Source organism: Tinamus guttatus, unplaced genomic scaffold (genome assembly GCF_059628265.1).
Source record: "Tinamus guttatus ecotype Peru unplaced genomic scaffold, ASM5962826v1 Tinamus_guttatus_pri_ptg000467l, whole genome shotgun sequence".
In the NCBI taxonomy this organism is placed as follows: domain Eukaryota; kingdom Metazoa; phylum Chordata; class Aves; order Tinamiformes; family Tinamidae; genus Tinamus; species Tinamus guttatus.
This window is the reverse complement of record NW_028289001.1, coordinates 365,072-392,862: the sequence shown is the minus strand read 5'-3', so window position 1 is coordinate 392,862 and position 27,791 is coordinate 365,072. Positions and strand designations below refer to the sequence as shown.

The 27,791-nt window shown below is 40.2% G+C and overlaps 2 protein-coding genes across 2 annotated transcripts; both read right to left on the bottom strand.

The window, feature by feature from the left end:
* Positions 1-1,834: 1,834 nt before the first annotated feature.
* On the bottom strand, positions 1,835-13,609 carry LOC104567556 (3-hydroxy-3-methylglutaryl-coenzyme A reductase). Its single transcript, XM_088532707.1, has 19 exons — positions 13,389-13,609; positions 12,854-12,965; positions 12,295-12,382; positions 12,113-12,197; positions 11,275-11,380; positions 10,889-10,995; positions 10,390-10,506; positions 9,486-9,637; positions 8,547-8,791; positions 8,233-8,405; positions 7,455-7,649; positions 7,040-7,198; positions 6,709-6,866; positions 5,536-5,641; positions 4,436-4,606; positions 2,973-3,113; positions 2,715-2,873; positions 2,300-2,454; positions 1,835-2,149 (listed from the first exon to the last, which is right to left on the bottom strand). The coding sequence occupies exons 1-19, from the start codon at positions 13,551-13,553 to the stop codon at positions 2,095-2,097; spliced, it is 2,649 nt and encodes an 882-aa protein (XP_088388833.1). The 5' UTR covers positions 13,554-13,609; the 3' UTR covers positions 1,835-2,094.
* A 4,363-nt stretch (positions 13,610-17,972) lies between these two features.
* Positions 17,973-19,801, bottom strand: LOC148593026 (endogenous retrovirus group PABLB member 1 Env polyprotein-like). The gene is made up of 2 exons (XM_088532703.1): positions 19,285-19,801; positions 17,973-18,073 (listed from the first exon to the last, which is right to left on the bottom strand). Exons 1-2 carry the CDS (start codon positions 19,799-19,801, stop codon positions 17,973-17,975), a joined length of 618 nt encoding a protein of 205 aa, XP_088388829.1.
* Between the last annotated feature and the right edge of the window lie 7,990 nt (positions 19,802-27,791).

Sequence of the window (27,791 nt, the reverse complement as noted above, 5' to 3'; positions counted from 1 at the left end):
AACTGCCAAAAGTGAAATTCTGCAGTTTTTTGGAAAATAGAAGAAACACTCAAACAGGCTTAAACAGAAGGTAACACTAAGGCTGAAGTGAATTAGTTCTCCCATCTGGGCAAACTGAGTAATTCAACTTCAGGAAGGCTAAATGAGAACAGGCTTCTGCGAGCAAGGTGAGAAGTTCTGGTAACATATCCCTGCTCTCTGACTGTTACATGTCCAGTCTTACTCTCCTCAACCTTCTCATTTTACGCCACTAAGAAAGACATGAATTAAGCTCAACATATCACAATTAAGCCAGTATGTTTTCCATTGTTTTACTGAAACTGAAAAAGTTGTCTGTACCAAAATGTACACAATTTAGTAGTAATACAAAATGTTAATTCTGCAAGACAGAATGTCAGTTAAATTCACCAAAATGAACACTGAACCACCATTTATTGCCAGTACAGTGTTACTTTAAATAATATCACTGAATTAACATAGAAACAAAATAGTTCCACTACTGCAAGATAGCATGTAAATATCATGAATGTTTATCACAGCGTATCTAGCATGTAGTAAGTCTTCATGCTTGCACATTAGTTTTATGAGATTATTACAATAATATTAATGTATCAATCTATGTACTACAAAACAACTCATTATTTGTATCAAATTTGCACATTAGAAGAGCACCTTTGCTAGTCACCCCTTTAGAAAGGCCCCTGTATTCCTGTAAGAAACATAGCTAGACCAATCCACTGGTAATTTAAGAAGCCAAAAAAACAAAAACAAACAAACAAACCCCAAGCATACTAGCAGTTTTCCTTCTATGATTAGCTAAACAGGATGATGCATTTAACAAGCTTCCCAAAGATAAATCAAACCAGGAAAAAAGTGTTTTCTGTATTACATTAAGAACACCTGAGGTTACTTCACTGGTCCAAGTGCAGTAATTTATTACAAAAATTGTTTGTTGCATTAACCTGTCATTTCATTGGATTTCCTTAGTAAGCACTTCTAATTAAAAAAAAAAAGTCAATGCAAGAGTCTTTTCGTAAAATAAATCATCTCCCCTCAAAAAAAAGTTTAAAAATGAATTAAACTGTAAAAAAATACAGTATTAAAGAACAGTGTGATCCTCTGGCTTTATTTTATCTCAGTTTTCAGGAGTGGATACACACTTATGGGGAATAAGTGTGAAACACTAAAAAATTCTAAGTATGTTTTTCAGACTGTACTTCAAGAGATTTCTTTTAAAAGAAGTATAAACAGTTGTCCTTGACTCCTGTTGTTTGTATCCACTTCTATCAAAAGAAGTTTAACAAACTGCATTTAATTAAACTGTTTGACATATAAACTAGAACTCCAAAAAAGAATTAAGACTTTTTTTCTACCTGAACAAAATGACCTAACAGTAAGGATTATATTTAATAATTCCGCACTTTGTACATCTTGAATTTTCCTCAACAGAATAACCTAAATTGTGGAGTTAAAATATTGAATGTTGCTTAGCTAAAAAAGCAGCAAATTAAGGACTACAGACTGATGCTTCTACAGCACTAATGACTTATAAAATTGTCTCATAGCCTAAACCTTAAGTTTAAACCATGGACAAAATTAAAATTGGCAGTTTATAGAAAGTAATTAGGCTTGCCATCACCTTAAAACGTACCTTGCTAACCAGAAAATAAAGATGGCAAGGACCAGTGTATTCTAGCCAAATTTAGACAATTAAAATAATAAAAATGCAAAGTACATTAAATTACTTTTCACCTTGGTAGCAACTAAGAGTTTACTAGTCAAAATACTCTTAACCTGCAAAGAGGACAGAAGACTGCCTCTTCAGAAAGCCATGAATAAAAGGGTAAGAATTCTAAAGCCATTCAAGACCATGGGAGATGACCTCTATCATGAAGTCATCTCTAACAGTTGGAGAAGGTCAAAGGCCTAAGTAGTTTCACTGATTGCAAGTCCATTGATCTTTCAGTTTATCTTCCTCAGAAGTATTTGAGTTGAAGGTGATTTTCATTTTAAACTTCACAGATTACATGAAATTTTTCCTGTGCACTTTGTCTGTTGCTAAATCAATTCTTCATTTTAAAGCTGGTTTCGTATTCAAGCTGCTTTCTTAGAGCAGATTCCTTGAAGATCTTGCAGATTCATTTTTGACCTAACAAAAACAGTAAGATGACCGTATTACATAGTAACATATCACTTGAGCTATCACATTTTACAATTGTTAATGTAATTATTATGGAATCTTCTAGTATGAGTGGAAGAAGGGGGGAAACAGCAGAGAAAAACAAAGTTTTGCACTTACCTATTGTGGATCATGTGGCTTTTGACTAGATGCCCAGCTGCAAGAGCTGCCATTAATGAGAGTTCCCCTGCCATCACTGTAGCGCACACAATCCTAGCAAGCTGACAGGCGTTCTCACCAGGATTATCTTGGCTTGCACCTTGAACCCCTAGCATCTAGGGAGAAAAAATTAAACTATTATAAGCCTATTGTACATTTAGGATAAATTTAACTTTTACCAAATTATAACTAATTGACAAGCTTTATATCTCTTCAGTAGCAAGTATATTAAGCTTTACAAATTAGATGCATGAAAATAATTTGGTTATTCTAGAATTTTCATCTCAAGTCCACAGACTTTCTAGAGGGCCCCGTTCTGACAGTATTACTTGTGCACAACCCCTACGCCATGCAAAGGAGCTTTGTGAGTCTATACCTGCAAGCAGGCCTGCTGTGGGAGCAGGTTGGTGCCTCCCCCAACAGTGCCGATCTCTATGGAGGGCATGGTGCAGCTGATGTACAGGTCTTCATTGCTGGAGCCAGTGCGCTCCATCAAAGTGATGCAGTTAGAGCTGCCCACGTTCTGTGCAGCATCCTTTCGATTGAGAAGGAAAAACAAAAACAAAGCATTCAACTAAATGTCCAATTGAGAATTAACTGCTCTAAAAGGTTGACTTGGTATGAAGCAACTTACCTGACCACAGGCAATGTAGATGGCTGTAACTATGTTTGCTGCATGTGCATTGTAGCCACCTATGCTACCAGCCATTGCGGAACCCACCAGGTTTTTGTTTATATTGACTTCAACTATATCTTCTGTAGTAGTCTTCAATACCTAGGCAGAGCAGTACACTTGTAAATACACATTTCCTTAGGCAGGAGTTATAATACTCTATTTCATGTTAATCAGGCCCCCATAGTTTACTTCTATAGATTTTGACTCAGTGCCTGTATCTACTTTTATTTTTGGTCGAAAGAAACTGTTTCAGATGCAGAGCACCTATGAAGTAACAACAGAAGACTCAGTGCTAGGGGTTTGGACTTGTACAGACCTCTAAGGAGAAAGAAAAAAAAAAATCAACTTCCTTCTATCACCTTTTAAAACACTCATTTATCTTCAGTCTAAAATGTATAAGCAGTTTGGTAAAAACAAAGATGACAAACTTGCACAAGGTTCTACAATACTGATGAAGATAGAAAGTATTAGAAAGAGTCAAATATAGAGAGATGTAGTGATATACATGGTTGAGGGTAGAGGGAAGCCTAAAGTTACTAAAGCTATGATGGCCTCCTCACTATTAATCTGGAATGAAAATTTGGGGTTTTAACAGATACCACTCTTAGTGCTTTTTTGAAGTACTAGTCATAAAGGTCAATAGTTAAAAATTAATAGAAAGCAAATTCAGAAAACAATCATGTGTATAAATCTAGGCTGCAGACACCCTTTGAATACTGTGTCCAACTGTCTCCAGATTTTGGAAATAATATGCTAGAACTGAGAGAGATCCACAGGTGACAAACATATGCAGTATATGCTAGAATAATCTGGTTGTTGATTCCTCATACAGGCACAAGCCCATTTAGAAGGGGCTTTGTTAGAGAGCTATAAAGACTAGAGATTTACAGAGAACATAAAAAGTTGAACCACACATGGGTGGCAGAGCATTACAGGTATTGTGTATTAATCTCCTCCCTGGATGCTGTCTCTCTTGGCCAATGCTGGAGATGAGGTTAACAGGCAAAAAACACCATGAGCCAACCTGGCTGACACACACAGCCTATCTTGCCAGCTCATGGGAAAGAATCTAAGATAGCACTTACTTACACTGCAGGACGAGTTTGCCAGGGACTAGCACTGGCAGGCTGTAAATGCTGCATTTCATCATTTTGGAAACTAAGGCAGCTTGGAATTAAGTGAAGCAGCTGACTATCTGCTTTTGTTGTAGTAGGGAGGCATGTGAACTTTAAAGAGAATACCAGGATTGTGCAAAAGACAATAAAAGATGTTCTCAATTGAAATGGCTTATCCTACAGCAAGTCTGAAAACAATACAACATGTAGAAGTCACCCCTATATGGAACATAACTCATATTTAGCAAGCATGCTATCAGTTTCATAAAATATATGCAATTGAAATAGAAAAAAGCAAGCACTCACTTCTCTGACCACCTTGGCTGGAATGACTGCCTCACACACAACAGACTTGCCTCTTCCCTCTATCCAGTTTATGGCAGCAGGCTTTTTGTCCGTACAGTAGTTCCCACTAATAGCTATAAGCTGAAGATCAGGAAACTTTTCATTCAAACTCGCCAGTGCTTTTTCAGTACCCTGTTAGCAGATACACAGATATCCTTAAAAAACTAGTATCTCATTATGGTTGTAAAACACAGAACAGCAAGATTAGATTAAAACTTCAGACCATCAGTTATAGCCAAGAGAAAGGACAGGGTTTGGGGAAGGAATCTGAAGCAGGTGCAAATGGTAGCATCATTGCTATTGTTTTTCTAATCACATGCAAATATGGGGAATAATAAGTTTAATAAATATATCCTTGATCCTTCCTACGATGTACGGCCTCTCTGGACACATTCTACATGTATCCAGAATGGGCACATGCACATGTTACTGAAGGTACAACATGAGCCAAGTTAAACACAATGGGCATGAAAATAATTCACTTTTGATTGAAATGGGAAGGAGCTTCTGTGTATTAGAAAGTTAGACATATTTCAGTTATAGCGCCTTTGACCCATTTATGTATTTTTCTCTGGGTAAACTGTGCATGACAGGCAGTCAGGGTCAACCAGTACAAGGTTTTTTCCCATCCCAAGCTATGAGTCATGCTTCAGTTTCTTCCCCATGGCTGCACTTGCTGCCACTCATGAGATTCCTAATCCTTTCTTCACAAGGACTGATAAGCACAGCAACAGATTACTGCTGGATAGAGCCTCGGTTCTAAAGGAAGCAAGCAAGTAGTCCTACATTACCAGGAATACTCTTTTAAAAAACAAACACACAAGAAGAACTCCCCCACAAAAATGACTTTAACCCTTTGTCTTTCACTGTTTATAACCTGTTTTTTGTTTATGTAAAGCTAAGTCAAACAGTTTTATAATCATATAGCATTGCAAACTGATGTGTCCTGCCCACAAGTCCACTCTTGCTCTGTCTTCACATGCCAGGAAGTCACAGATGGGCAGGGCACAAATGTTTGTTTCTTTAAAAAAATTAGGAGACTTAAAGAGACTGGGCCTTACTTTTGAGATCATATTCATTCCCATTGCATCCCCTGTTTTAGACTGAAAGCGGATATAAAGATTACGACCAGCCAAACTGATGAGAAGTTTTTGTAGGCGAGCAAACCTGCAAGAAAAGTGAATGATTACTAACAGTTGTCAAGGAAAAAAAGCTTAAACTAACTCTATGGGTATAACAGCAGCAAATTATTGCATATCGATCCCTAAACTGCCCTGTGTTATCTATCTGCACTCTTTCTTGCTCAGTGTGGAAAAAGAAATCTTCAGTTATGCACACAGTTATCTCAAGAGAACTTTTGAAATGGAGTTTTGAAATGTAATGTTTCACTGCTCTTGAAAGTGAACAGCCCTGGACTTGATAATATGTAGAGTCCTGAAGTGCTAACACAAGTTTTACCCTGTTGTACTCCCCAAAATAGCTGACTACCAACCATCAACTAAAAATGAGGCCTTTGAAAAATTCTTGATCTTTTACAACAGGGCAAAGAAATAAAACATTTTATCTTCCAAAAGTCAGAGCTTTATTCATGCAGATTAAAAGCAAGGAAGAACTAGAAAATACTTTTTTTTAAAGAGCAGCACAAATGACTCTTGCTGAGATGCATGTAGGGCCTTGGATGACACTCATAGATTAGTAAGAAGCATAACTGATATGGATAACCTTCCTAAAAGCAGATAATCACAAGTCTTGGAAGAGTCTTCTGATTAAAATAAACTTATCCTTAACACTATCTTACAATTCTTACCATTTCAGCTCTATGGTTTCTGATGCCTAACATATTGTTAATAATACCATCTGAAAGCCAGATTCCAAACTTTAAACTACTTTTAGCATAGAAACTACTAAAAGTCCAAGTAAGTTGTACATTTATTTTAAATGCTTAGACAAAATAAAAACATATCAAATATTACTCAATTTATTTCACTTGTTACTATGATCCAGTCTTTTACTGCTTATAATCAGAAAATACTTATTATCACCGATAATGAGATATTGCAGAAAATCGCAGCAACAAATAATAAAAAACCCTGCTGTTTTCTTAGGTTCATGCTAAATGAGACAGCCATATGTATTTTCTTACACTACAATACACAGAATTACAAATGGGAGAATTTTAGGGTTCATAGAAGTCTTGCATCAGAAAATAAGGCCCAGGTAACCATTTTACTAACCTACTTGTGCTGTCAAAAGCTTCTTTTATTATTTTAAAACCTTCAGAGCTTTCAAGCCAAGCCTTCACTTCTGCGGCCTGGCAAGCGGTGGGCAGCCTTACAACAGGCCCTCGGGTCATCCCATCTGCTAGAATACAACTACTTGCTCCTCCACCAAGCTAAAAGTCAACACAAAAGAAGCAAGATCACCAAATCTGAATTTTAGTAAACAAAAACATGCTCTAAATGCTCCCAGATCCCCCCAAAAGACATGTTAAATATTTGTTTTAGAGAAAGTTTTTAAGCAGGTCAAGCAATTAAACAGTTGACCTTCTTTCTAGGAGTTACTTACACATATGGCTCTACATCCTCTATTTGTGCTCGCCACAAGACATCCTTCTGTTGTTGCCATTGGAACTTGAAACTCTTTGTTATCCAAGAACAATGGCCCTGCTACACCTACAGGAATAGGCATATAGCCAATCACGTTTTCACAACAAGCTCCCATAACCTTACAAGAATAACAGAAAAATCATCATTAAGATTGTACATACAGTACACTATACACACTATAGCACACTATACATTACATCTGTCATTACAAAGAGCTATCTTAGCAAAAACTCCCAAACCCAAAATTTGTGTTTGCAATTTTCACAGCAGGTTTGACCAAGCTCACTGTTAACTCAGACATTACTACAAGCAGATATTCCATGTATTTGGAAAATGCTTTTACATTGAACTTTGCTTGTCTGCCTTCTACTTACCAAAGAGTAATTGTAATCCCTATAAGGAAGATACTGCAAAGACGAAGGTTCAGGGAGTTTCTTAGATAGCATCTGTCTGCGGATGGACACCCCACGCTCCTGAGTTTCCATCAAAGTTTCCAGTTTGTATGTAGGAATGTGCTTAGCATTAACTAAGCTGATAACCTCAGCATCTGTAAGGAATTTTGCTCCCTTCTGGAAATGTAAAGAGGCAGAGATTCTATTGATGAAAGCAGTTTGAAATGTTTCCAGTAGCAACATTTACTTTCACCATTATCAGATAGTATCTATAGGAGCTAACTGTCAGTGAGATTTCATAGCAGGCAAGAACAGGGCCAAAAACCTTTCATTCAAACATCCACTCATATGCATGATCTACGGTGAAGCTTGAATTACTTGTCATGTCATGAATAACTGTAGCAGCTGTCTTTGTGCCCCTCATTTTGGGAGTAAAGGGGGAAGTCTCATAATAAAAGATCATTTATTTACAATTTGAGAAAAATTAACAAATATACATTTTTAATCTGTATTTTTAAAAGGGGAAAAAAAGCAACTGAGAAGCAGAAATGACTTCTAAAAGAACAGGCTTAAAAGAGTGATCTAGCATTCTATGCCATAATATTTACACATTCACTCAGTTATAAAAGCTCTATAGATCTCTGAAGTAAGACATCACAATCAATAGGATCACTTAAATGCTAGAAAATTAATTAAAAATATTAAATCAGAAGTTACATTGAAGATTTTTTTACTCAAAAAAAATTTTTTTCTTCTATACCTCTGCATTTCCAAGTATACGAACACATTCCTCAATAGAACGTGGTTCTTTAGGTAACTCAATTTCTTCTTCCTTTCTATTAAGGACTGCAGAAGTTTCCACAGGGTTGCAACTGTCAACTACAAATGTAGCCCTGGTTGAAGACTCTGCTAACACAGGTTTTATGACTTCAGCTGCATAAAAACAATTAAAATGAACTTCAGTTTACAAAAAAACTTAAGATTTGGTTCTAAATGAAACATGCTGCACAGAAATCCTAGAATTTTATATAAATATCTGTGAATAAGTTCAGATTTTTAAATTCTCAAAATTACCATTTCCATCTTTGGCAATTAAAGTTTCTTCTACTGTATTAGATTTCTGATTGTTTTTTGGAAGTCCAGAATGTTTCCTGCAACAATTCTCAGGGACCTTTTTCTGAACCATCACTGGAGATGTTATGGGATTCTTCAGAGATAGTGTGGATTCAGTCTCTGTTTGCTCAAAGAAAATGTATTTCACAGCAAGAAGAAGGGCTAATCCAAGAGTGATTACTTGTTCAATATCCATACTGGCCATTCTATAAATAAATAAATAAATATTTTTAAAGGCAATTCCAGTGACAGAAATTACTGAAAATATTCACTATTGAACAGCTAGGTCAAATTCATTTAACACCCATCTCCAAATTATGAAGCAGGAAAATGCAGTTATCGCCCTTTGACAATCAGGACTACTATGGTATAAGTTAAGATGCTAGGAAGGGGGGAAAAAAACTAAGAGAAACACTGCTGAGTTTCCTGAAATATTGCAGAATCACAATGTGCACTTCAGCAGAGCTGTGAGCCAATAGCATACTTGAATTACATACTGCTTCTTATCTTTAGAGGAAAAAAAAATCACGGAAAAGGAATAATGACACAGATTATCTTTTGTTGTGTGAGAAGGGTCAGAAATTCTGCACAAATAATTAACTCCCATGCTGTCACAAAACTCATTTTCTAGTCTGGTTGGAAATGTGACAGTGCTACCAGGAAAAGACGATGCATCCAGAACAACTGGTTCCTGACCATAATCACACTGTTTTAAGAAGATTGCAAGACTGGCACACTACTGAAACACCTCTTATAAGACGTCATCTCAGGTTATAAGGAATCCTGAAGCAGCCAGAGCTGCTGGTTTACAACAGCACAGTACCCTAAGGCTGTCACTGGCAGCACCGGACAGTACATCCTAATGAATTAGCTACACTTCTCTGCTGTGAAGGAACCTACCGAGAAAAATAGAACTGCCACAGGGAAACATTCGGCTCAATTCTCTTGGGGGCGTTCTCATCCAGTCCCACTACGTTTTCTACAGTGCTGTTTTGAGCTGCTGGTTCTGCTATCCAGCGGCTGTGGGCGTGAACAAGAACCAAACCTAGCGACTGTGGTAAAGAACAAAACAAAACAGCAATCATTAAGTTTTCAGCTGTAACCAGACATCTTAACCTATTAAGATTAATCATTTATTTTGTACTTTAACTTCCCATGACTCAGAAGGCTAAGGCTAAAGGCTGACATTCCATGCCACTTATCAACATCATTTTCCAGTTGTAGATTCATTTATATGCTTTTGCCCATTTCATATAGAAACAAGTGCTTTACGATCACATGGCTTGAAATTTGGTTAATCAAAAATTATTTGGGCAGGAGAAAGACTACCAGACAAAAATAAAACAGAAAGATCTCCAAGAAAGATAGCGAGCATTTGCCAGTTTCATGAAAACTAGCAACGCGCAGAAAACCCACCCTATCATGTCCCGAGTGCAGGGAAAGCTGCAATATTAGCTCATCACATTTTCCTTAACTTCTTTTCTGGCTTATCTTAAGACTAGCAGCTTTGAACCAGCCCCAGCACATCCTTCCTCTTGCTCAAGTAGCAAGAGGAGAAAGCTGAGGGTACCTGTACAAGAAATAGGGAGGGAATTAGAACACGCGAAGAAGCGGCCAGCGTTGTGAGCATAAATGGCATATGCAGGAAGACTTTCGATGCAGGTTTAGAGGACGTTAGAATTGCCACAATGAACAAGAGCACCGGGGTGCAGGATATAACTCTATAGGAAACAAAAGTTGTATTCGCTGCACAATAACAGCTTATTCATTACATAAATACAAGTAAATGAAAAAAGCCACAAACCATAATCATTTTGACCCTCTGTGTTACAGGGTTTGGTTTATTTTCTTCTTCTTCCAGAACACGAGCAAAATGACTGAGCTGCCATATAGGACGCCCTTCACGACTCTCTCGAGAAAGCTGCAAAAACAACATTTTAAAAATAGGCCCTATTCAGCACATGCTTGAAGAAACAAACATGTCTGAAGAATAAAAAAACTTCAACTTGGCATTTTTGTTTTATTATTAAGAGTGAGCCTAAGGTAGCCTTTTAGTGAAAGGCCCTGGACAGCTGTTAGTTTGACGTATGATTCGTTTACCTGGAGTTCAACCAGAACTCACACTATTGATTTAAGTCTCTGGCAGTGTGGTAACAAGTTACTGTCCATCAGTTGAGCCACTATAACTTTTCTTATGCCTCTTGTCCACTTAAACAGGAGGACCAACGTGCTAGCACACACCTTAATGAAGAAATGTGCATGGCCTGAGCACTGCATTAGCTCTCTCACGAAACTGCTCTTACCTCTAATACTAAGGACACGCAAGCTGGAAAGAAGGTCATGAAGACAAAGTAGTTGGCAAGAACAGACATGCAGCCAAAGCAGCACATGATCTCAAGTTGCCGTACCCCTGCATTAAAAAAAAAAAAAAAAAAGATTTTTTTAACATCTGCAGATTAATGAGCATGTTTAGTACTAATCATTTTGTAGTAACTTAGTTTAATGCATACAGCTAATAATACCAACTGCCTACAAAAGGAAGGTAAATAAATAGCTAAATAGATAAAGTCATTCCACTCTCCCACTCCCACAGATAACAGCTATCATTTGAAACCGTGAATATCCCAATGTCTTTTAAATGGTCTTTTTTACATGAAAAGGTTTAAATTCTTAAGACTTTATTACTGACCTGACATAGTACCAACACCGATAACGAGACACTCTACAAGGGCATCCAGTGTAAAAGTAGGGCCTAAAATTGCCATTCCACGTGAAATATTTTCTCTTACTTCATCCTAAAAAAATGAAATTTCTGTACATTAGCATAAAGACAAAAACAAAAAGTTGCACAAAAATTTTTCTTCATAAGGAGTGCAGATACTGTGATTAATAAACTCAGTATTATTATGGTGGTAAGGCTTTATAAAACACATTGAGAAATTAATTACTGTGAAAGAATGTATGTGTTAATCATTACAGCTCATACAAACTATTATATTTCCAACAGTCTTTATTTATATCACAAGATTATTTAATTGTGAATGTCTCCTTTTTTGGCTAATGGGTATTCTTAAGCTCCTACAAAATCAATGCATACACACTTTATTTAACCTTTAAGCTCTAAATTTTAAGCTCTATGTGTGTGTGTGTACGCACATGCACATGCACACGCATGCAAACACCTATTTTTGAAGTACTTCTCCAAAAAGTATTTTAAAAGATTTGTATAGTCTATTATACTATAATATACAGTTATATAATATTTGATTATAATATGTTACATATATGAAATATAGTCACAATTATTATGATAAGTTACCTTGTACAGTATTTATATGCATAATCTAGTTTAAAATAATTTATTTTAGAATTTCCAATATTAGGAAACCATTCCTATGTATGATAGGCTATCTTTACTGTAAATCTTTCATATTGAGCTATGTGAATTACATTAGAGCATGAATGTCTAAAAAACAAAACCAAAAAAAAAAAAAAAAAAAAAAGAACACACACACAAAAAAACTGACCTGTGAGTTGGAACTAAGTGCAAATTTGGCTAATGCACTCGCTCTTGAAAGATCGATCAGAAGCAGGAAGAATGGTAAAGCTTCACTGAAATAAAAGGAATATTTTAAGAACAAATTCAAGCTTTATTGCATGGGAAAATATTTGAAACAAAAAATCCAGAATAAGTATTACTATTACTTACTTTAAACCTGTCAGTTCTTTATCCAAGAAGTGAATTACCACTGTACTAAAAACAAAACTTGAGAAGATTGTGAAAAGGCCAGCAATACCTTAAAAATAAATCATAGAAAAATTATAAATCATACCTTTAGATCATTTCTGATCATAAATCATAACTCTAATATTTCAGATGATATGCACACAAGTTGAAATACAACCCAATAATAATGCTATTCTTACATGTATATTTAAAATATATGCTGCATTCAAATTAATATTTTAAAAAATAAAAGCCATAAATCTCTCATTTCATATCCGCAAGAATGAAAATTAGCATGAAGAGTTTTACACAATAAAGTTATATCAAGAACTACATTTCCAATGTTTATATAATTCTATACCACCTCTCAAAACATTGTTTTCATTTATGCAGGAGCCAAATATTTATCATGTTATCTAGCAAAGAAATAAAGTAAGCCAATTCTGTATATTAGCATTAGCATTCTCATATTCGTTACCATTTTTTTAATTAAAAAATACAATTGAAATGTAAAAAGCAAATAGAAAATCGGATACATTACCCAAGATGTATTTTGACCCAAGCTGCCGAAGGTTCTGAAACTGGAAGTATATGTAAAGGATTGCAATGCAGCGGGTGATTGTCAGGATGATGACGTCGCTGCTCAGAACATCCTGCTTAACACACAAAGTGATCTTGTTAGCCCTCCCACAGGGCTAACTTGTTAGCCCTTATTTTTGGAATAAAATAAGTATTATTGTTTGCAGTATTTTGTTGAGAGGCTAACAGTATTAATACCAAAATTCTTCCTGTTCTCTAGATATCCTGCAACCAAATATTCTATTTAATGAAAAGTTCCTGTGGCTCACTACCATTTGCATACAGCTTCAATATCCAGCATGGGAGAAGTAGGCAACAAAGGAATTTCTGCATAACTGTATTGTTTTTAATACATCATAGCCTGTTCGTATTGTATCTCCTCCCCCCGCCCCCCCCCCAAAAAAAAAAAAAAAAAAAAAAAAAACTTCTCCACTTAAGAGACATTTAAGGATCCACTGATTAAAAACAAGTATTATAACATGAATGTAAAATCTTACTTCTTCAAGTTTTGGGCACTCATAATTCCAGCCACAGATCTTATCATTTCCAGTGAACATCTTCATGGACATCATACAGATGGTGAGAGTCACTGTTCCCACAATAACTTCCCATGGATGAGAGGCTACAAAAAGGCCATGCATTCGAAACAGTCTGGACAACATTTTCAAGATTGTTTTCTTTTTCCAAACCTAGAAAATCTGCAACACAAGAAAGTTTCATATAAGCAAGCAGGAGGATTTGGGGAATAAAGGACAGAGCTTTATAATTTCCTTCAAGTCACCTCAAAATCTGTTTTGTTGAAAAAAAAAAAAAAAAAAGGTAAGTAACAGATGAGTAAGGAATCGGTAAGGAATCACATCTTCATCCATCTACTTTCCATTTATAAGCACACTAATATTTTCTAATCTTCTGAAATAGAGTAATAGAGTATGATCTGCTCTGCTGCCTTCTCAAACCATAAGTTTTCACATCTCCCATAATCCCTACATCTCCCTGGTTTCTTTAAGTAGGATTTCTTATTATCACCTCAAAGAGGCAAACAGAAGTCAGTTCTCCTCTTGGCTATTCTCTTTGAGTGCTGGCGGATCTTAGGATCCACTACGGCCATGTGATTTTGATACCATTTCAACTCCAACTTATCATTTTGCATCACCTCTCAATGAAAGGGCTCACCCAATCCTATTTCTTTATTTAGTCTTCCAATTAAAACCTTGATTAACTACGTAAGTTACCAATGTCATGCACATCACCAACAGCAAAACTTCAGTTACCCTTCTCTGACTGTGTCTTCCTTACTTCCTAAATATTCTCTAGTGATTCTAGTTAATCACATTCGAGACAGTTGTGCTTCCTTCATCTCTCAAAAAAAAAAAAAAAAAAAAAAAAAAAAAAAAAAGAATCCTTCTCGCATACAGCATTCTGCCTACAGTTCTTTTGCACCAGTAACCAATTCCCATGTTACCAATGCATTTCATCATCCCTGTGTGCTTTTAATAGATAACAAACACCCAAAAGAAACACTCACACCTTCACAAAACTGGTGGCATGAATGCTCTGTACATCCTTCAGTTACATAAACTACACCCTAGTCTGCTCTGTGTTGTAGCTTTAGACTCATCAAGGATGTTTAATCATGTTCTATAGCGTAGAAATAACATGCCATAAAATTCTCTTAAATATATTAGTACTGAGATTTGGCTTTCTCATTGCCTATAATCAAAAACATATAAAGCTCTATGATGAATTTTAAATATGTAACTATATCTTAAAGTTAAAAAAAGATACTTAAATAAGAACCTGACTTAATAGAGACTATCTGTTCGTTATTTACACACACAAACCTGGTACTAGACTCCCATAGGGGATTACATCCTCTACACATTATCACGTCATGGAAAATAAAATCTCTTTGTGTTATCTTGTAAGTAACAACCTATCCCCTAAGCTTTAGGAAGCCTGTCTTTCTAGTATGATTCCTTTTACTCCTATTACGCCTATTATTCCAAGCTCAGTGATACAGGCAGAAGCAGCACTAATGTGTGGCAATCCTTTTGTGAGTGATGGAAACATTGGAACCATTTGGGGAAACACCATGGACTGCCTTTTGCAGGAACAAAGTCTTTTATTCCCTGGCTTAAATCTTTATTTCTTCCCCTTCCTCCCCACCCCTCCTTTTCCAAGTCCTTTAAAGTCAATATTATCCTTTGCTTTTCTCTGTACAATATAATGCCTACACTGCTTTGCAGATTTATGCTCTTGCAAGACTTCTGTTCCACAGTGGTACTATGGACTTTCCTCTGCAGCACAGAGGGCACATTTTAATTAAAATTCTAAAATAAAACATACCAGGGGAATGTTTTAGTGCTTTTGATTTAGTACTTCAGTGATTCTGAAACAAAACAAAAAGAAAAAGCCTAGTAATAACCTAGGGATAGAAATTACTAATACTTTGAAAAATTACCTTTCTCCAGACACACCAGAATTAGCGTTTACCACATGAGCATACAAAGTCCTACCAGCTCCAAAATTAATAATGCAATGCCTAGTGATTTCAACTATCAGAATTTTATCCTGGTCAATAAAAAAATGGTATTAAATTTAGAAAGATTCCAAATATTTGATCAGATATTTACTTCTGACATCTATAAGCAACACAGACAGAATTTCTGTGTTAACAAGTGTAAAATGCCTTCCCAAAAATTCATGATGCAAAAATGCTGCTATCAGTATATAAAAATAGAAGGTGTCTCACTGCTGACCATAGTCTCCATGGACTGGCACCAACTCCTAACCTAAAAGCATTTTTAAAGTCCTCATCTTTGATAAATGTTATTTTAGTTTATTATATAGTTGACATTCTAGAAAAGCTTAAAGGAAGACTCCACACACAGATCTTGTATAAATGCTGCACTACAGAGTACTGTTAAAATCTCAAGAACCAAAACACTTATGATCAGTTCACATTTGTGATCCTATTAATATTTCCTTGGTAAACCTGGCTTATAGCTTGAAATTAGCAAGATGTATCTTTAAAAATGAAGCTAAATTGTATAATTTACATTATTTTGTTAAATTTCAAAACGGTGGCTCCAAAGAAATCAATCCCATCCGCTTCCTATCTGCCTTCCTTGCGCAAACATTGCCAGGAAAACGTTAAGTAAAGCAATGAAGTCTAGAAAGCAAAAAAATACAAAAACTTTGGACCAGAGCATGAAAAGCCAACCAGACAGGTTGGACATAATGGTTTAGAGCACTGATCAGGCACTTGGCTACATGGCTGTTCAGTGTGGGCAGCCCAGATCTGCCACCAGCCTTGCCTCAGCGCCATCCTCTGTGATGCCATTTGTACGAGCATTTCAAATGTCCCATCCCGTGTTGCCTGACTCAGCAGTAGCTACAGCGTGATGAAGGAACTCGGCAGCAAAAGCAAATGAGCAAAATCCTGGCCAGATCAATCCCAAGAAAAGAAAAAGCACACACACATATACATATATATATATATATATACACACACACATATATATATATATACACACACATGTTTTTATACACATATATATATGTACAACAGGACGGGGGCACCTCGTGGAGCTACGAGGCATCGCGGCTCGTGCGCACGGAGGAGACCCTCGCCCGCCGGCACCGTCACCGCCACGCCCGGGGAGGCGCAGCCTGCACCATGACGTGCGGGCCGCCCTTCCGCGCTCGCCCTGCCGTGCAGCGCCGCCGGGCCGGGCAGGTGCCGCGGCCGCCAGTGTCGCTGGGAAGGCCCTGGGACACCGGTCTGACCTTCTCCGCCCGCCCACGGGCGCGGGCCGGGGGCGGCGAGAACGGCGGTAACGGCCGCCCCCGCCCCGCCGTTTCTGCAGAAACGCGCGGCGCAGCGCCAACGTCCGCCGCCGCTAGGGCGCCGTGTCGCAAGGTTGGGGTGCCCTCGCCGCCTGCCCTGCGCCCGTCCCCACGGCGGCCGCTCACCGTGGCGGCCCGCGTCTTCCTCCTTTCCGCCGCACCGCAGTGACGCGGAAGCTCCCGGCGGCGCAAGGACACGGGGCGCGACAACCCCAGCGCCGCCGTCGTCCCACCGCGCAACCAATGACGAGGCCACGGCACGCCCTTCCCATGGCGCGTCACTCGCCGCGTCGCTGGAGCAACGGCGCGCGGCGCGATCAGGCGCGGGGAACACGCCATCTCGCCATAGGAGACCCACCAATGGGCCGCCACGTTTCCCTCGCCCTTTCTTCTGATTGGGAGGCGGCAGGCGGTTTATTTGCATATGCTGATGGCCCGAGAGTCCGGCCGCACCCTAGGTGCGCGGCGCTGCGATGCCGTCGCCCGCCCGAGCCGTGCACTGGGAACGCCGGCCCGGCTCTGCCTCGCCTCCCGCGCCGGCCGGCCGGCGCTGAGGGAGGCAGGGCAGGGCAGGGCAGGGCACCGGTTTTAAGCTTGTGTTGCTCCAGAGCATCATTTGCACGCAGTGATGTCAACCCACCCTCTGCACCGGTAGTTACCAGATGGATACGCTTCATCGCCTCATTAAAAATGCCACTGTGATTAGCAGCTTGTGGAAAGCACTGGGATCTCTTGGTGTTCAACAGAGAGCAACCAACTTGGACACAACCCCCTTGGTCTTGTGCCTTTGGCCCAGATAGGACATTCTTTCTTTGATCTGGCTTTTGCACATGAGTGTTTGGGGCATGTGTAGCTCCTTGGTCTCTCTGGCCTCCTATGTATCACATGCAACGTGCTCTTAGTTACAATTAATTGCTCCCACTTTGTGTAGCCAGTTTGTGTCACCAGGCCTGAGCGAGCTATAGGCACAAACAAAATACAATCTGACAGGATTTTGCTGAAGATAATTTACATGCCAGCTTTTTTCAAAACTGCTTCTGACGTGCCATTTTACTCAGAAATGCTTCAAGTACCTTCACCATGTTGTAGAACGTAAATTTAATCCTCAGGAAAGGATAAACTGATTAAAATAGGTTTCCGGAGAACTCCAGCAAAATGCATGTTATCACTGGGATTTTTTTTATGCTAGTTCTGTTATTTAATATGGCAAAATACTTTTAATTCTCATATCTTCACAGTGACAAGTCTAAATCCAGATGACTTTCTACTACTTTTTTTTTCTCTGATGGCTTCTTTCTCACCACTCCTGTCTTCTCAAGTATCTCTTTATTACCTATAAAGGGTAAAAGATTCCTAGCAAGCTTTTTTTTGCAGTAATTTGATGATATGCAAAGCAATTTCTGTAATTGCTTTGGGATATGACCAAGTCAAAGCAAAATAGTAATTTGCACACAGTTGCAAATATATCTATGTATAATTATTTTCTAATTGAATGTGACCTTTAATATCTTGCTATTTTTTCCATCCTTTCTGCCAAGTAGTTTGTTTTGGAGTTGTTTTTTTTTTTTTTTTTTTTTTTTGATTATTCTGTGATGAGCCTAATTTGGCAAGTGATAAAAATACTAATTTCATCATCTAGTTTCCTGTGAACATGAATCATTACTATGATTTTGAATTGTTTTTGTGTAAATAGATGAGAAATCTTTCTGTCATAAGCCCTTTTGGTATCAGTACTTCTCTCCACAGAGAAGCCTACAGCTCCTGCCACTGCTGTGAGGGGCCATGAGAGCCGCACTGTCACAGCTGGGAGAGGTGGAAGGCAAAGCTGAGGCAGAAACAGGTCTGTCTTCAGTGAAAATGGCATTGCGTTTTCAACAGACACTGCAGCATCAGATCCATTGTTAGGTCCGGTTTTCGAATTGACAGAGAAAGAGGCAAACACCATCGATATATTGTGCTTTTTAATGATAGGAGAAAGATAATAAGTATTACCAGCTAGCTGGGGTCCGGGCTTTCCCACGCAGGGGTCACACCATGGACCCCGACCACTTCGGTCGTCCCTCTTTTATACCGTTCTTACCCCAAAAATGTCCCCCCTCCCGTTCTCCTGTTCTGCTTTCATGTCAATGTTATCTATATTTGATTGCCGACTGGGACACCTCTGGATAAGCAACCCCTCCATGCAGACAATCCCATCTTGCCATGTATCAGGAGTCTTTGTAGATAGGCAACCCCTTCATGCAGAACATCCTGACCTGCCATATATCAGGAGTCCTTGCAGATAGGTAACCCCTCCATGCAGAGCTACCTGTCCTGCCATTTATCAAGAGTCCTTGCACTTAGAGACTAAGTATTGACTGGCTTATTAGTGCACTCTATATTAACTATTTAATCCCTACATTCCCCCCTTTTTCTTTTGTTAATATCAGAGAATCCTTTCTCGATTCTTCTGAGTTTGTCGCATAAGCATTATATGCATAGAATTAACTCGATTTGTAGCTCTTTCCATAACCCCCATTACACATTTCCATATTATACAGATACATAGTAACAGCAATAACAGAATTACAAATATGCGCAATCCTTCTTTTATCAGTCCTGATATCCACCCAGGTAACCCTCCAAACAATGACTCTAGCCATCCGTCCATTAGTCCTTCTTCCAGTGTTATCTTCTGAGTGTGTTCCTTGAGCCAGCGCAATCGTTGCTGAATCGATTGGCTATGGTCAGACAGGTTAAAACAACATAGTCCTTCAAACTCTTCACATCCATGCCCATGCGCGAGGAGCAAGAAGTCTATAGCCGCCCTATCCTGTAGTAGTGCATGTCGCAGGCTGTTCTGATCGAGCAGGAGTTGTTCCAATACCTCGGTTGTCACATTTGCTTGCTTCTCACTCCAACAGGCTAACTTTGAAAGTTCCCTTAATGCATTTCCTGCTGCAGCTTCTGGTACAAAGATAGCTAAGGCGATCCGCGCAGTTACAGATATTAATTGTACATTATCATTACATTCTGGTGTTAAACCAAGGGAACGCTTTTGCCTTCTTTGTTCCTGCTTCATAGTTAACAACGGGGCTATCATTGCCAGTTGCCCTAAATAACACGGTCCCCCATAGGCATTCTTAGGTATTCCCTGCCACGCTCTATCCCCACAAATTAAAAACACTCCATCTGGCAAGGCCTTAGCGGTACCATTATTCCATAGTAAATCTGTACTCTTATGTACCTGTCCTGATGGATCCCCCCCATATGCTCCTAAGGGTAATCCCGCAGGGAATCGTTGTTGTAACCCGTCGACTGTCCCATTTGTCCCACAGAATGTCCCGTTTGCATATATGGGACCGCTACCACCTGGGCTGTTTCTCGCTTAGTGGGGAAGGCCTCCATCCACCCCGAAAATGTGTCTACTAATACCAATAAATATCTATACCCATATTTACCTGGTTTTATTTCCATAAAATCTACTTCCCAATGCCTTCCAGGTTCACCACCCCTTTCCCTTATACCTTCATGCACCTTTCTGACCCTCGATGGCTTCATTTCCTGACACACTTGACACCCTTCTATTATCCCTCTTAATATTTTCCTCTGATCTTGGAATCTCAACCCGAACTTTTCTATTAACAGTCCCATTTTTCTTTCCCCCAAGTGTGTGGTACTATGTAACTGCTGAGCCATCCTCTGTCCCATCCGCTTGGGAATTAACATTCTTCCTCCTGTATCGTAATATCCTTCTCCAGCACTTTGTTCTTCAGTTCCGCTCTCTGAGCCAAAGTGCCGTCTGGTAAACGCTGGCTCCAAACTATTTCTCAGTTCTGATTTAACCACTGCAGCTCCCGCCCTTCTTTTTCCTTGCTCGACCAAGCTACTTCCATCTGTAAACCACACTTTTCCTCCTTGCATCGGCTCATCCTTCAAATCTTCCCGCACTGTCGTAGTTTCAGCTAACACCTCCTGACAATTATGCATAGGTGTTTCATACTCTGGGTTAGGTAGGAGAGTGGCTGGATTCAAAGTCATTTGGGACGTATACATAATTCTTCCTGGGTTTAAAAGCAAGGCTTGATAATGAGTCAGCCTAGCATTTGTTATCCATCTTTCAGGCGGCTGTTTGAGTAATGCCTCTGCGTAATGAGGAGCCGTTACATACAGCTTTTGCCCAAACGTGAGTTTGTCTGCGCCCTTAACCATTAACGCCACGGCTGCAATAATTCTGAGACACGAGGGCCACCCTGTGCAGGGGCCTCTAGCAGGGTTAATCTCAGTTCCTCAAAAGATTTTTCTCATAGCTTCTGTCCACTGCTAGTCCGGTTTCTCTCGACTCGCCTCATACAGAGGTTTCGCTTTTTCTGCGAACCCAGGTATCCACAAACGGCAGTATCCCACCGTCCCCAAAAATCCTCGAACCTCTCTTGGAGATTTGGGTTCCTGAATCCGAAGAACAGTCTCTTTCATGGCATCAGTTAGCCATCTCCCACCATCTCGTATCTTATATCCCAGATATGTTACTTCCGGAGCTTATTTAATTCTTGCAACAACTTCCTCGTACCTTCCTCACAGTCCTCTTTCGTTCTTGCCGCTAGCAGCAGATCATCCACATACTGAAGCAATTTCACACTAGGATTCTGTCTCCTGAATTCACTCAGATCTTCCTGCAGTATTTCATTAAATAAAGTTGGTGAATTTTTGAACCCTTGTGGTAATCGGGTCCAAGTTAACTGACCCTTGTATCCGCTCTCGGGATCTTCCCACTCAAAAGCAAACATTGCCTGGCTCTGTTCCGTCAGGGGGATAGTAAAAAATGCATCCTTTAAGTCTAAAACTGTATACCATCCCATATCTGGTGGCATCGTACTTAACAGAGTGTATGGATTCGGGACTGTAGGATGCACATTCTCCACTCTTTTATTGACTTCTCTCAGATCTTGAACTGGCCTGAAATCTCCTCCGGGCTTCTTTACTGGCAGCAGAGGAGTATTCCATGGAGATTTGCATTTACGCAGAATGCCAGCTTTCAGTAACCTTTTAATATGCTTTGCTATTCCTTGTCGAGCTTCAGGGGTCATTGGGTACTGTTTAGCCCTAATCGGGCGAGCTCCTGGTTTCAATTCCACGACCAGAGGAATTTTCCTTTTAACTCTTCCTACTCCCGAATTCTCTGCCCATACTTCTGGGATTTCCCTCATCCATTTTTAAGTTTCTGGTCCAATTTCTTCCTTCCTCTCTTTATACAGTCTATATTCGTCCTCTAATCTAGCGGTCAGGACCTGTATCGGTTGTCCTTCTCGGTCATTGATTTCTATTCCATCATCCTCAAAATATATCCTTACCCCTAATTTAGTTAAGAGATCCCGGCCCATTAATTGTACCGGACTCTCTGGTATATACAAGAAAGAGTGCGTGATCTGTCTATTAGCTACATCTACTTTCCTTTCTGATGTCCACCGATACCCCTTACTCCCATTTACCCCTTGTACTCGAGTTTTCTTTGTCGATAGCTTCCCCGCTGCTTCATTTACCACCGAATATTCAGCCCCTGTATCTACCAGAAATTTTACACGTTTCCCTTCCATTTCTAATTCTATCCAAGACTCGGGGAAGGGTTCCGAGTCCTGGCCCCTTCAGTCGCTATCTTCATTTGCCACCAGTACTCTAGATGGCCCCCTTTCTCCTTTTTCCAGACACTCATTTTTCCAATGTCCTTTCTTTTTGCAAATTGCACATTGATCCCTTCCTAACCGTACCTCAACTCCTCTGGGGGGTGACGGTCCCCTTCTTCGCCTCCCTGACTTTCCTCCTGCTTCAAAAAATCTCCTAGCCATTTCCCTTTGATTTCTCTGATTTTCTTTTGCCTGGTATTCCCGATCTTCCCTTCTCATTCTTTCCTGTTTTTCTTCTGCAGTCTCCCTGTTGTTATACACCTTTTCTGCTACTTTTAAAAGATCCTCTAAAGTTTGCTCCCCTAACCTATCAATCTTTTGCAATTTCTTTCTTATATTCGGGGCAGCTTGATTTACAAATGCCAAGATGACAGCTGCCCGATTCTCTTCTTTCGTAGGATCTAAAGGAGTGAATTGTCTAAACGCCTCTAATATTCTCTCTAAGAAAGCGGCAGGGGTTTCTTCGGCTTCCTGCCTGACGGCAATTACTTTAGTTAAGTCACGTGCCGCCGCCTGCAACCCTGCCATCAACGTTTGCCGGTATGTTCGGAGACGCTCCCTACCTTCGGGTTGCTCAAAATCCCACGGTGGTCTTACCAATGGGAATCCTTCATCGATAAGGTTCTGCTGCCCGGTGGGTCTCCCGTCCTCTCCCGGCACCAACTTTCGTGCCTCGGTCAGGATCCTCTCACGCTCTTCGGTCGTAAACAACACTTTTAAAAGCTGCTGACAGTCATCCCAGGTAGGGTTATATGTAAACAAGATGGATTCTAATAAATCAATCAACGCTCCCGGCTTCTCGGAAAAAGAGGGGTTTTGACTTTTCCAATTATACAAGTCACTAGAAGAGAATGGCCAGTATTGATACGTACGCTGTCCCTGAGGCCCTGTTGTTCCAATTGCTCTAACTGGGAAAGCTTGAGAGGTGCTTGACACACCTCCCTCGTCTCCCCTTTGGTGAGATCGAGTCCCAAACGCTGGGCCCCTATCTTCCCCTCCCTCCCTCCTTTGATCACTACTACTCACCTCCCTTCGTGCCTCAGGCGGAGGTGCGTAAGGGGGGGATTATGCCCACTTTCTTCATCCAATATTTCTGGATATAAAGTCGAATCTGATAATACCGCCTTTTTCCCTTCCTTTTTCATTAGGTAAATATCAACCTTTTCATCCTTTCCATTCCCCCCCACAAAAGGTTTCAGCCATGGGGGTGGATGTAAAACCAAATCCTCCCAGGTGATTATATATGGAAATTGATCTGGGTGCCCTTCCGACCCAGGTCTCATTATTACCTCTTTTACTTTCCTTACCAATTTTAAATCTAAACTTCCCTCTCTCGGCCAGCCTACGTCAAAACTTGGCCACTCACTTTTACAAAATATCTCCCATCGGTTTTTATACACTTCTACAGATAAATCATGTGCCCGATGCTTAACATATCCAAAATGATTTAACATTAATGACAAAGGGGTGGATTTCCCTTGTCCCATTGTATCAAGCTTGTCGCTTAAAACCAAAATTAATACAACTGCCAGTAAACCAGTAAGGGCGATTATTAACGGAATTCGCCCTTCCCAAACTGGTCTCCTTTCGTTAAGGAGAAACGGTATACCCAACCTACCTAACCAACCACCCTTCCTTTTCCTGGGAGTCTGAGGGACGTCTCCCTCAGACTCCAGCCGACTATCCTTCGGTGCATCCACCTGGATTTCTGTCGGCTCACTCTCACCCCCTGAGGCCTCCCTTGACTTATTATCTTTCTCTATTTTTTTCTTCTTTCTTGTATTCGAATCCCGGACGAGCCCCCAAATGTTAGGTCCGTTTTTCGAATTGACAGAGAAAGAGGCAAACACCATCGATATATTGTGCTTTTTAATAATAGGAGAAAGATAATAAGTATTACCAGCTAGCTGGGGTCCGGGCTTTCCCACGCAGGGGTCACACCACGGACCCCGACCGCTTTGGTCGTCCCTCTTTTATACCGTTCTTACCCCAAAAATGTCCCCCCTCCCATTCTCCTGTTCTGCTTTCATGTCAATGTTATCTATATTTGATTGCCGACTGGGACACCTCTGGATAAGCAACCCCTCCATGCAGACCATCCCGTTTTGCCATGTATCAGGAGTCCTTGAAGATAGGCAACCCCTCCATGCAGAGCCACCTGTCATGCCATTTATCAAGAATTCCTGCACTTTGAGACTAAGTATTGACTAGCTTATTAGTGCGCTCTATATTAACTCTTTAATCCCTACACCATGACAACTATTGCAAATACTTTACAAATACCGGCAACTAGTAAGCTGGTTGCCCAATGCATTCCTCGTCTGAAACATGAAGCACGTGTTGTACTTTGGGAAGTTAGCACCTTCAACATGGCCTTGGCAGTGCGCGGGTTAGGAAAAAGGCACAACAGGGATATGAGCGGGTGAGGCAGGCAAGAGGTGTGATGCCCTGCTGCAAGCATATGTGCGGCACAGAGCCGCCATGAGGCAGCAGCAGCCACACCATGACCCGTGGCCAGTACCATCCTTCCCAACGGCTCCCAAGCTGGAGCTGCCTTTGATTTCTTCTTGGCCGCTACACTACCCTTGCGCGTGTTTGAGCTGCTCCTGCCTCATCTCCACGACCCGGATGCCGGGCGGGCGCGAAGCGGCGCTCACAAAATGGCCGCCAGGGCGGAGCTCGCGCGCTGAGGGGCCGTTGGGGGCGGGGTCGGGCGGCGGCGCCATGGGTGGTGGTGGGGACGGCGACAGCGATAGTGATGAGACTGTGGTGGAGGGCTCGGTGCTAAAGAGCGATGTGGAGGGAGGGGAGCTGCAGAGCAGGTGATATGGAGGCGCGGGGTCGGGCAGGCGCGGAGGGGCGCCGCGCTCCCCGAGCTGCGCTTGAGGCGGCGCCCGCTGCCGGGTGCCCCGTCTCCGCACCGCCTCCGAACACCCGGGCTCGGAGGAGCGCCGCCTCCCCGTGCCTCGGAAACACCGCAGAGCCGAGCTGCTGTGAGGCAGCCGCTTTAGATTGCTAGTACACAGTTTCAAAAATAAGTATTTTCGTTGTGTGTGTTAGGGCGTTTATGTGTTTTACACAAAAAAATATCATTTTTTTGTTAATGTTCAAATTGACACTTGCCAGCTCTGAAAATGGACCCATTGGTTGTGCATACATCCTGTAAGCTGTACATTTATACTCTACAGAATAACATTTCAGTCAGTGGAAGATAAGCATGCCAGAATCCTGACCGGAGAAAATTAAATAAAATAGCATCAGACAAGATGATCACCAAGGCAGCTCTTTCTCTGCAGGTTCAATTTCAGGGAGCTCCTGATGTTTTCTTTCTTCTGTGGTGTTGAGTCCGCCCAGCGGTTTCACTTTTTGTTTGCGCTATATTTGTGCCTTAGTACAGGCCAAGTACACATAAAGCAGCAATGTGCTTCCCTGCTTGAGGTCTCACTGATTTGCAAGATCAGGTGAATTTTCTCAGTTTGAGGATGCTTTAAAATTAGTGTTCGTGGTAGAGGAGTCCTCAGCATGAGCTTAGCAGGTGTCCCAGCCTGACTAAAGGAAGTGATGTTGGCCTCCTCTGGCCTAAACCGCCCTTGGAGTTTGCAGGGTTGATCAGATGATACAGCTGCTTGACAGTTATTTTTCTTTTTCTTCTTCTTCTTCTTTTTTTTTTTTTTTGGTAAAGGTTATCTTTTTTAAATAAGGATGTGTCAACTGAAGTAAGAATTGCCAAAGGTAAGAGAGTTTCCTTTTTAAGTCTGTGTTGTTTTTTTTCTATGTGCTTTTCTCTGGATGTTGCTTGAGTCCGTAACATTTTAATTTAATACATGAAATGTAACTAGCATATAGTATTGAAATAACTTCATTATTGTTGCATGTATCTGCTCTCTTTAAGTGTAATGTGCAACATTTGGATATGTGTATTTAAGTGTATTAAGTGTAGTATGTATTCATTTATTAAAGCCATAATATCTTCTCAAATAATTCTCTTAAAAGTAGGTTGCATAAACAAACATGTAGCAGTTGCAAATATTTTTACTGGTACCTCCTTGGGTTTTTTTATATAACGCCTCTTATTTGTGTGTCGGTGTATTTTGTTCTGACGATGCAAACTTCAACTGCCTACTCTGTTACACAAGATGTTCTTAGTGCTCGTCAAGATTTTTGGTTTGTTTGCCTTACCAATTTAAAGACCTGAGTGGATTCAAAACTACCATTTTATATCAGCCTACTCTGAGGCAGTGAAAATCACCTCCACAGCCCATTGAAATGTGTGAAAATCTTTACTTTGCTGTCATTTCTGATGCTGAACTTTCTATGGTCTCTCCCTAGTGTTGCCTGCGGAGGGAACCATTCCCTTTTGAACTTACCTATGGCCATCCACTGGAATTAAAGCTTGGCAACATTCAGCCTGTGGGGTTTAAAGCATGTTTATTGGCTCACTGTTTATATGGCTCACTGTTATGTTGCTGAGAGTGAGGATTTTTTTTTTTTAATATAATAGTTTACTAATGGTATTTTTAGCGTTCCACTTATGGTAGTTTATATTTAGTTTGTTAGAGTTAGCATTTCATTATGCACATAGCATATATTAATGCATGCTTGTGCTGTAGCACTGTGGTGATGAGAATGACCCACTCCAAAAGTTAATTTCTTGAGTGTTTTGTTAATGTCAATAACAATGATGCAGTTTTGAAACCTAAAGGTCCACATGTAAGGGTTTCTCCTTTTTGTTTTTTTCCTTTCCCCTTCCTCCCCCGAGAAGTTCTTCCTCTGAATAGTCATTAAAAAATTCTATAAAGGACTACAAATATTTTTAGTTAAATGGATTGGGCAGCTTACTAGAATTCCTGTTCTTAATAAAAAAAAAAAAGAGAGAGAAAAGAGTTAGTTTCTAGTATGGACACAGGAAGAGTTTCAGTTACTTTCTAATATGGATTTGGGAAGAATTTCAGAATACTAAGGGATATATTTTTTTCCCCCAGCTAGTTACTGTGATATGTAGAAATTTATGTAACCGTAAGAGAGTAAAACTGCCTTTAGTCTGCCTTTAGTTACTTTCTTTTTTTTTTTTCTTTCTTCCTTTCCCTAGGAGGCACATCTCCAGAGATTGGTTTTATGCATAAAATTTGTGATGATCCATATACTTCGAAGGAAGAAAATCAGATAAATCCAGTATGTCCAGTATGTATAGAAACAGTAAGCCTTCTGCTATACAAACATAGCTACTAATAATAAAATCATTGGGTGTCCCATTCTTTATGCACAAAATAACCTGGTGACTTACTGCTGAAATGGCTTTTATGGGAGGATGGTTGCCAGATTCTCTTCAGGAAGGTGCTGAAGTCTCTTGTCTGGTATGAGCTTTCAAATTTGAGGAATGACAAGCCTATG